We start from the raw sequence: 9,712 nt of genomic DNA, 5'->3' as shown, positions 1-9,712 counted from the left end.
GTAGGTTTCTTTATATTCTTTAAATATGACAAAAAAATATGGAGAAAAAAAGATATGAATGCCTACTGTAAGCATTACTAGCTGAGGCCTCGCCTTTGAACAAATACACAAGAAGCTGCAGTTAGAGTTCACATATATCCATCTTTTTTATTGAGCTCAACTTCAGACTGACAAAATACCAGACACAACGTTGTATCACACTGTGAGTTTACATCAGTAAGGACCAGAGAAACACAGGAGGCAGAGGAAACAACAGGACACAGAAGATCAAAACACTTCGCAGTAGGTCAAAAGGAGACAAGTCAGGAAATGAAAGTGTGGGAAACCAACAAGAGCATCAGGTGAAGTGCTTGTCTGTGCTGAGAAGTGAAACACTGATATTTTCCACCAGGCTTTACTGTGATTAGCTGTAGTCAGTTAAATCAATCACCTGCTGAAGCTTGAAGTCAACAGACTGTAACTGCAGTGCATTATCTGCGCATTTAGGCTGCTTGAAAACTTGTTAGTCTTAATGTATTTGTTTGTTTAGAGCTTTACACAAAAAGGTGAGTATCAGTGAGGGAATGAGAATAAGGTTTGACTATATACGTTTTCTTGATACCTCTGCTATCTGCATTAACACTCAGATGGCACTGGGGTTGCGAAAGTTGTGTCCAGCAAAGCGGGCTTGATCACCCAACTCTTCCTCAATCCTGAGAGGAAGAGGAAGAAAAACAAAATGGGGAAGAAGAGAAATATAGAAGGGGTATATTTGAAGAACAGCAAATGACAGAAAGAAAACATGATATATGCGGTAAAGGCTATAAATACTCACCTCATGAGCTGATTGTATTTAGCCAGACGTTCTGATCGACAGGGAGCTCCAGTTTTAATCTGAAAAGAGACCAAAATACCATGGATAACAGCGAGAAAGACACACTACTGTGTTTTCATTTTAACTAACCCCTGGTGTTTGGACTGCAGCCAGTTATTATTTTTGCTAGTGACTGATTTTTCAGTAAAATTAGTTTGGTATGCAAAGATTATGACTTAAACTCATCAGCAGCCAAAAAGCCAAATACAGCATAATGCAAGTCATGGAGAAGAATGTTAATATATAACATTTTCTCGCTGGTAATTTGAACAATATTTTTTACTTTATATCTAACTTAAGATTTCATACATTTTATTGGTGCTGTCAGGCTGCAGTTATTTGAGTGATACTATTATTAAAGCTAACATGCAAGAAAACTGTCATATTGCTGCTTCTGTACTAGCTCACTGAGCTGCATGTGCATCTAAATCTGAACATAGGGGATGTACAACAGTTCTTTTGTGTACCTGTCCAGTGCAGAGGCCGACCACCAGGTCAGCTATAAAAGTGTCCTCAGTTTCTCCTGAGCGGTGGCTCACCATCACACCCCAGCCATTCTCTTGAGCCAATTTACACCTAAGAGGACAGAAAGCATCAACAGGAAAAACACAACAGATGTTCAATAATGTATCCTACAAATGCAAAGATGTGTCTTTTTGCTGGCATTAAACACAGTCAACTCACGCCTTGATGGCCTCTGTGACAGAGCCAATCTGGTTGACTTTCAGCAGTAGACAATTACAGGCCTTTTCCTCCACAGCTCGTTCTATCCTGCGTGGGTTAGTGACCGTCAGATCATCGCCAACCACCTGCTCAATTTAAATAATACTGTTACCATTGGAACAAAGGGTTTTCTTTCATCAAAACAATGGCATCTACTGTTGTATACTCAGTGCATTTTAACATGAAGAACTCCAGGAAGGTTTCACCCTTGATGAGGTTTCAGGTTTACAAATCAGAGTCACTGACACCACAATGCTAATGAGAGGTAAGGGTCATGTCACCTGAGCCACTTCAAGATATCAAGGACAAACTGTAATCTCCCACCTGAATTCCCACAGAAGATGTAAATTGCGTCCAAGCTGGCCAGTCATCTTGGTCAAATGGATCTTCAATGGACACCACTGACAGGAAAGGACATTGGTAAAATAAGTCAGAGATAAGGTTGTCATTTTTTCCCTTGCTCACCCACAGGCCATTATAGGTGATGACACCATGATGGCACCACTAATAAAGACTCTAATGGGAAATAATGCTTTAGAATGCTCTCACATTACACTCAAATGTGTACACACACTTGCCCATACAAGCAGGAAGTGCACCATTGACAGGGTAAAGAGCCACATTACAGTAGATCCCTGTTTGCCAAATGTGCACTGTAGCACATAATTAAAACCTCTTTAACAGGCCCGAGTGTCAGGAGGAGAGACCAGGCTGTGGAGATATCACGCTTGTTTTCACGGTTTCTTCCCCTCTAAGCAAGATTATACCAATAATAAAAATAAGGTACTCTTTTTTTGTGGTACTGACACTAAAATATTGTTTCCATCAGTTTATTTCTGATAGAAAATCTAAATGGTCTACTTTATGTTATTTAGGTAACTATGATACATTGTGCAAAGGATTGACAAAGAATTTCAGCCTTGTATTCAATAGATATCAGGGATGAAATCACACACATACTCATACATACCTGGGTAGTTGTTGATGAAGCCCTGGTAGATATTGGCCAGCTCTTCAGCACTGATGTTGCGGGCAGCATTAGGTGGAGATTTGAAGTCCAGGTCGTACTTGCCCTCAATGAAAAACTCTGAAGCAGCCACATCCATCCCGATCACCACTTTGTCTGTGAAGCCTGCCTTTTCTATGGCAATCTTAATCAGCTCCAAGGCTGAAAGCACAGGGAAGAAAAGCAGGAAGAGATGAAGTGACACCGCATGTTTTCAACGAAGGAGATTGATTTGTATTTTTTTACTCACCTTCACTGTTTTCCTGTATATTGGGGGCAAATCCTCCCTCATCTCCAACGTTTGTAGCATCCTGACCATACTTCTCCTTGATGACATTTCTCAGTGTCTGGTAAAGCTCCGCCCCCACTCGTAGAGCATCACGAAAAGACTCCGCCCCAACAGGAAGTACCATAAACTCCTGCATAGCCAACCTGTTTCCAGCATGGGAGCCACCATTGATCACATTAAATGCCTGTGTGATGAGGTGAAAGAGAGATTATACTGGTCATTTATATTTGGAAGAGTGAAATGTATCCTAAATGTAGAATTTCAATATGGAGGACTTACAGGAACTGGAAGGACCAGCTCTCTGTTTCCTGCCAGATCAGCAATATGACGGTACAAGGGGACACCCTTTTCTGCTGCGCCAGCTTTGCATATGGCCAGTGACACTCCTAGAATAGCATTGGCCCCAAACTTTGCTGTAGGAAACATGGAAGCAGTCACACTACACAGTGACGCACTTTCTCAACACTGATGCAGAAATATGCCATTTTACATACAGTACATGCTGTCAACAGTATATATGACCTTCCACATGCTTACATTTATTCTCAGTGCCATCCATTTCAAGCATCATATTGTCCAGTTTGTCCTGGTCGAGCACACTGATCCCCTGGAACAAATAAAATATGACTCCGATGGAAACCAGATTTAATGGTTTCCATGATGATTTAATTTTTGTTGAATTCTTCCCATTTTAAAACACTTCTGTTCAGTATTAACCTACTCCTTCTGTCCTACCTACCGACTGGATGAGGGCTGGTGCAATGGTGTCATTAATATGACCAACAGCCTTTGTCACACCTAGAAACCAGAACAGACAGAATGCTGTGTGGATTCAGAAAAGAAAAACTGGCACAGCCAGTACACATTACATCAAGTTCTGAGGATGCCATGGAAAGTGCAAAAGCAACCAGAGATGAATACAAGGGAGAGCATGACAGAGACACACAGAGGCATATTTGTCCTTGTCAGTGATCACCTTTGCCCTTGTAACGTGTTTTGTCTCCATCTCGGAGCTCAAGGGCCTCATAGATCCCAGTGGATGCACCGCTGGGGACTGCAGCTCTGAAAAGACCTGCAATGTAGACAAAGGATTGCAGTCCATTTACAGATAACCTTAACAATGCACAAATGTGTGAGTAATTCCTTTTAACTGATTTTTTCTTTTAACCTTTGTCTGTATGCAGATCTACTTCAACAGTTGGGTTTCCTCTGGAGTCCAGGATCTCCCTGGCAAAAATATTTACTATGGACATCCTGTAAAAAAGCATTTATTTAATCAGGTTACTCAAGTGTTCAACTATAAACATGTCAAATAGTAGCCATTTTACTTTTTGTAGTATTAAACACTGAGCATGCGCTAAAACAGCTGTATAAATGTGTGAAAATTAGCCTTAAAATACAAATATATATATATATATATATATATATATATATATATATATATATATATATATATATATATATATATATATATATGTATATGTTGGTTTTTTGTTTTTTTTTTTTAAAGAGAACAGTCATGTTAGGTTGCAAGAAATTCGACTTCACACTCTCTTCCTCACACGCACAAACAGTGATGTTAGTGACGCAGCCTTGAGATGGAAAGCTGTGCCAATGATGCCTCCTAGGAACAGGCTGACACACATACACACACACAAACATATATACAAAGATACAAGGATAAATCTACAAACATAAATCAAAAGCTAATAATGCATACCTATGTATGATTCTACTGTCAACCTGTTCCAGACCAGAAGACAGTGCAATTTCTGTGCTGTTCCAGTCAGTGACAGAGACTACGGACCAGTGGAGAGATGAGATGGTGAGAAAACACAGAGCAGGAGGAGGAGGAGGAGGAAGAAGAAGAAGAAGAAGAGGGAGGAGGCTTAGAAGGATGGAGAGGATGAAGAAATAAATCAATCTTTTTAAACATTACCTGCAGCGAGTTTGAAGCCTGGTGGAGAAAGTGAGCGAATGTGGGCGAATGAGAGACGGAGAGCAGGCAGAAGGGGTGGGGGTGAAAACGTATGACACCAGGGGGGAGGGGGAACGTGTGAGTCATTGGAAGATGCAAAGAGGAGGGAAGGGAGGGGAGGGTGCGAGATCCAGGGTAGGAGAGACAGAGGGTGGAAAGAGGGAAACGGTAAAATAGCAGAGGTTATATGCATTGTTTCTGATTCAGTTAAAATGCTGTAAACAAAAAAAAAAAAAAAAAAAAAAAAAAACGTGTGCAAAAGGGTGTACAAGCTGCGTCCTGATCCCTCCAGTGTCCTGGTTCCTTTATTTCCACACATCTCACAGTTCCATACTTCCTGCCAAAAATTGACATTAGTGTAGCTCTGCTGACTGTATTTACAAATGCTCATACACATTCACATGACTGTTAATTACACTGGCACTCTTGACATGTGTACAAATATTTCCCCAGCTGACATAAAAAGGTAATTTGTGGCTTCTGTCGCATCCCGGTAGAGCTGTTATCCTGTAAAAGATGGCAGCACAACCAGCTGAAAAGTATGAGATTTTCAGAACATGGAAACAAACATCTGTATCCTTTAGATGTGGATGACAGGCAGTATATCAAAACAAAGAAACGCTGAGGAGGATACATCTCAGCAAAGAAGAACAAGCTCTGTTGTCGGAGCGCTTTAGTCGACTGGGATCAAATGATGGGGATTAAAGGAGACAAGAAGACAGGTAGACAGGTGACGAGAGCAGTGCATCCTGCAGGGAGGATGTGCATTTAAAAATAGTCATGGATGTAATTAAAGATACAGAAAGCACAGAAGGAAACAGGCAGGGAGTCTGCTATGGGACTGGTTTGTCATAGGAGAAAGGCTTTCATTGGCTGCTCCTCTAGTGTGATCCATCTGGAAGTCATATGACCAGCAGACATGGAGCACCATGTCTGCTGCAAATGCCTTGAAGTGTTCTATCAGACATCATTAGATGGCAGATATGTTTCCCATTATCATACACCTGCTCTTTAAAATAATGAAAATCAGGATTTAACATTTTCATATTCAGCATATTTACTGCTTTTAAGCTTGCACTGTCAAGGCAAAAAGTTCAATCCCAAACATCATGACACATTCTGCAATTATCTAACAATGTTTAATGAACTTTTATTTCGTTAGTTTAATTAGTTACCAGTATACAATTCAATTCACAGACACACTAGTGTCTTCACAAACATAAAATGGACTGTACAGCAGTCGTACTGTATACTTAAGCACTCAAGTGCAGTGGGCAAAAACACATGTCAAGTTTTGAGAATGAGTATTTATATATAAAGTGTGTGTAGTTAAACCCATGTTTGCACAAAGGTACCTGTGAATGCGTGTGTGTGTGTGTGTGTGTGTGTGTATGTGCTTTATGTTTCAAGAGTAACATCAGAGTTGTACAACTATAAATGTAACAATCATATGTGTAGGGTTTGGTTGTGTGTGTAATATACTGTTAATGTATAGACAGTCCAGTCATATCAAACATTAATGACGGGCAGTTGTGATGATCATCAACCTCCGTCTTCAGCGTTGTTCACAGCATCAGGGAAAACCTCTCTTCACTCCTTCCATCTGCTCACATTGTGAAGTCTTACACCTGCAGCAAGAATAAGAGCCATGTTTTTATTCTACTTTGGGTTTATTGTTATATTGAAGAAACATTTCATCACATCACATTTTCACCACAACACATTAAAACAGAATGTACTGTGTACTCTACACTTAAACATCTTACTTACATTTAACATGCAAACATTTTCCATCTAAGTGATATTCAAGACGCCTTCACATTAAGTTAAACAATATAAGGGATTCAAAACTAACATGATTTCTCATCTCTCTACTGTGAAGTACACTCAGTCAAATCAATCAATGTCTACTTGGAGATACAGGAATTTGTTTATTTAGATTTCATGCAGATACTGTACTGTTATCAAACTGTGATCAGGAAGCTTATAGACTAATACGGTTATACACAATCTTTGATAAGCTTAAATTAGATAAAACAAACATGCTTTAATCAGGTTCTACTCTTCACTGATGGAGGGCTAAATGTCCCACAATTGGCTTAACTTCAACCTGAGAATCAGTATTGTTAAAAACACAAGAGTGTTGTTTTCTCTTACCTCTCACCAGTCATAACGTGGACGAGTGTGAGGCTGACGGTGTCTAGGAGACTCATGCCGGTGGCCTGAAGGGGATGTTGCACTGGGTGGGGCAGTAAGAGCCAGCTGCTGGCCTCCTGCCCGTCGATCTCGGCCATATTCCAGCCCCCTCATGTTTGGAGGAACATATCTTCCTGCCTCCCTCCTAAACTCCTCATCAAACGCTGCAGCCTCACCTAGCAGGAACACACTACACTTTAACACTCCTCATTTCATGACAGCCTTCCGTAATGAGCAATTTAAAGTTTTTAAGGAAAAAAAAGGGGAAAACTTCTTCTTACTTTCATCAAGATTAATGAAGTCTTGTCGCTCTTCACGATCTCCCGTACGACGATTTCGTGAACGCTCCATTATGTGAGCACGATCTCCAATGTGGTGTCCAATGGCAAGCCGCTCTAAACCACTCTCGCTATCTCTTAGCGACTGCCGTGTCTCACGAATCTGAGGTGAAGATTGACAGACAACTGTTTAACAACTAGGACACTCTGAATGAACTCAGTCTAAGGTGTTTTTATGACAACTACGATATTTGTACTGTAAATTATGTATTTATTTTCGCTACATTTACTCATGATGTAATGTGTTAATGAGGCCAGAAGGCAGTAGTTGTTGCTGGTCTTTTAACTGTGCAAAAAGGCTTTGTGTTCAATCAGGCAAGTATCCCTATGTGGTGGTTTGAGGAAAGAAATCAAATCTTTCTGCACTATACCAACAAGCACCCCCTATCTTTGCTGCTGGTATTGACAAAACTACAGGCAATGCAACTTATTCTTACCCCTCCAGGGCCTCTTCTTGTTTCACTGGTTTGCTGATATACTTTAGGAGCTCCCGAGTCTGAGGAGGAGTATGAGATCACTGTTGAAGAAGAAAAAGTCTGACAGTTGGGTGAACCAGACATCCGTTCCTAAAAGAAAAAAAAAAAAAAGAAACACGAAGAACTTGAGGCTATGTTTAGACAAATATTTCATCCAGTAGAATCACTTTCTGTATGCAAGAGTTAAATGAATGTCTCACCATGTTTCCCATCATTTCTCCCATCATGCCAAACATATCCATGAACCCTCCACCCTGCAAAAAAGGTAAAAAGTAGTTTTACATTTCATTTTCATTGGTTTTCTTAAAATACACTTTTGGACATGTATCCATGAAGTTACAGCAAGTTACAAAAACAACCACTCACCATTCCCATCATGCCAAAGGGGGTCAATGGACCAGCCTGCAAGAAAGTGTACACAAAGTGTAAGCTTTAAGAAGACTTAAAAACAAAGAATAAATTATGAATGCATGAAAACATATTAAGAACACAATGCACATTACAGTGGCCATCAGCTTTGCTGATATTTACCTGCTGGCGTGGTGCACGGTGCGGCTGCATCTGGGGAGTAAGGGCAAAAGGATCCATACCAAACAGACTCCTCATTTGGTGCCTATGAGCTGCAAATGGATCCCTAGAACAAAATGAAAAAAAAAAAAGTGATTTTGGGGATTTTTCCTCACAAATTAAGATAAATTAAAATAATGGCAAGATAAATATTTCATATAGTGAAGAGTGGATAATCATCATAAAGAGCTAAATCCAAAATCTAAAACGACAAATTAAATTACAAAAACACAGACAAAAACAGCCTATCTACATGTTTGGTTAGTATCAGGGGCCGCACTATAATGTTTTAAAACAGTTTATAAAGCTTTTGAGTTTTGGTGCAAAAGTGTATCTTATTAAACTACTGACAGATTTATTTTAGTTCTCTAACTTAGTTGTGAAAACTAATCAAAATATTTTGCACAGGGTAAGGTGCATAGCAGATTTTGATTCCATTTATTTGCTATTTTGTCAATGCTTGTCAAGTAGTTTATGTAAAATAGACGGACTGCATATTAGTCAGTCTTGCTAAGCTTTTACTGATCTGTTACAATCTTGACACAGACTAAAATGTTATTGGGGAAAATAAAAACAGTAATAGTAGACAATTTTAGCTAATTCTGATTGACATATGTTACTGAAATATGACAGTTTTTTGTTATTGTCTATCCAACATGGTGGAGCTCTGTAGGCCCCCACAGCTGGCTACAGTAACGTTAGGTAGTACCTGCTTCAAAAAGATTAACACCCCGGCCATACGGTGGTTTGTAAGCCTTCTGCTAAACACATAGAAACAACCAACTGAACTCAAGTAAATTAATGTCACTACTTACATCATGAAGGGGTCTTCATCAACGTCATTCAGGAACCGAAACATGTTGGGTGATTTAACTCAGCTGGCTGATGTTAGCCAGCTAGCTAGGTAAACAGTCGTGTTTTTCAAGGGTGAAATAGAATAACGGACTCAAACTCTGAACAAGGTAAAATGTAGGACCTTTGGTTTGTTCTGTTACGAGAATACTCAATGAGTAATACTGTTTTTCAAAGCGCTAAATATCTCGCCACCTCTCAGGATAGTAAATTCCAGAAAGCTGGAGAAAACATGAAAACGGAAGTCAGTGGTTTGACAAAGAGAGGCTGCACAGGCTAAAAAGTTAGCATTAGAGCTAACAGAGCTGACTTCCGGAATATTTATACTTCAAAATAAAGTATTTCCTAAGCGCATTTTTGTCTCTACGTATATTTAATGTAAATATAGAAATATGAAAAAATATAAACATGGCCCTTACACTCCGATATTTTTT

The 9,712-nt window shown here is 39.6% G+C and overlaps 2 protein-coding genes across 4 annotated transcripts; both read right to left on the bottom strand.

Annotated features, from left to right (window-relative positions):
* Positions 1 to 121: 121 nt before the first annotated feature.
* LOC115435217 (gamma-enolase) lies at positions 122 to 5,061 on the bottom strand. Of its 2 annotated transcripts, XM_030157492.1 has the most exons (14): positions 4,811 to 5,061; positions 4,592 to 4,670; positions 4,040 to 4,125; positions 3,848 to 3,943; positions 3,611 to 3,669; positions 3,409 to 3,478; positions 3,151 to 3,284; positions 2,833 to 3,055; positions 2,547 to 2,744; positions 1,901 to 1,977; positions 1,538 to 1,662; positions 1,321 to 1,429; positions 815 to 873; positions 122 to 692 (listed from the first exon to the last, which is right to left on the bottom strand). In XM_030157492.1, exons 1-14 carry the CDS (start codon positions 5,040 to 5,042, stop codon positions 623 to 625), a joined length of 1,617 nt encoding a protein of 538 aa, XP_030013352.1. In that variant the 5' UTR covers positions 5,043 to 5,061; the 3' UTR covers positions 122 to 622. The 2 variants fall into 2 exon arrangements, with proteins under 2 accessions (XP_030013352.1, XP_030013353.1); XM_030157493.1 differs by lacking the exon at positions 4,592 to 4,670 and having other exon boundaries at positions 4,811 to 4,912.
* Positions 5,062 to 5,969: 908 nt separating this feature from the next.
* On the bottom strand, positions 5,970 to 9,568 carry mlf2 (myeloid leukemia factor 2). Of its 2 annotated transcripts, none has more exons than XM_030158718.1 (8): positions 9,242 to 9,568; positions 8,390 to 8,493; positions 8,226 to 8,254; positions 8,060 to 8,113; positions 7,821 to 7,949; positions 7,327 to 7,486; positions 7,007 to 7,221; positions 5,970 to 6,477 (listed from the first exon to the last, which is right to left on the bottom strand). In XM_030158718.1, exons 1-7 carry the CDS (start codon positions 9,283 to 9,285, stop codon positions 7,010 to 7,012), a joined length of 732 nt encoding a protein of 243 aa, XP_030014578.1. In that variant the 5' UTR covers positions 9,286 to 9,568; the 3' UTR covers positions 5,970 to 6,477; positions 7,007 to 7,009. The 2 variants fall into 2 exon arrangements, with proteins under 2 accessions (XP_030014578.1, XP_030014577.1); XM_030158717.1 differs by having other exon boundaries at positions 8,226 to 8,261; positions 8,391 to 8,493; positions 9,242 to 9,567.
* Between the last annotated feature and the right edge of the window lie 144 nt (positions 9,569 to 9,712).

The sequence above is a fragment of the Sphaeramia orbicularis genome, chromosome 16, assembly GCF_902148855.1.
Source record: "Sphaeramia orbicularis chromosome 16, fSphaOr1.1, whole genome shotgun sequence".
In the NCBI taxonomy this organism is placed as follows: domain Eukaryota; kingdom Metazoa; phylum Chordata; class Actinopteri; order Kurtiformes; family Apogonidae; genus Sphaeramia; species Sphaeramia orbicularis.
Note: the sequence above shows the minus strand (reverse complement) of the source record. Positions and strands in the feature narration are given on the sequence as shown.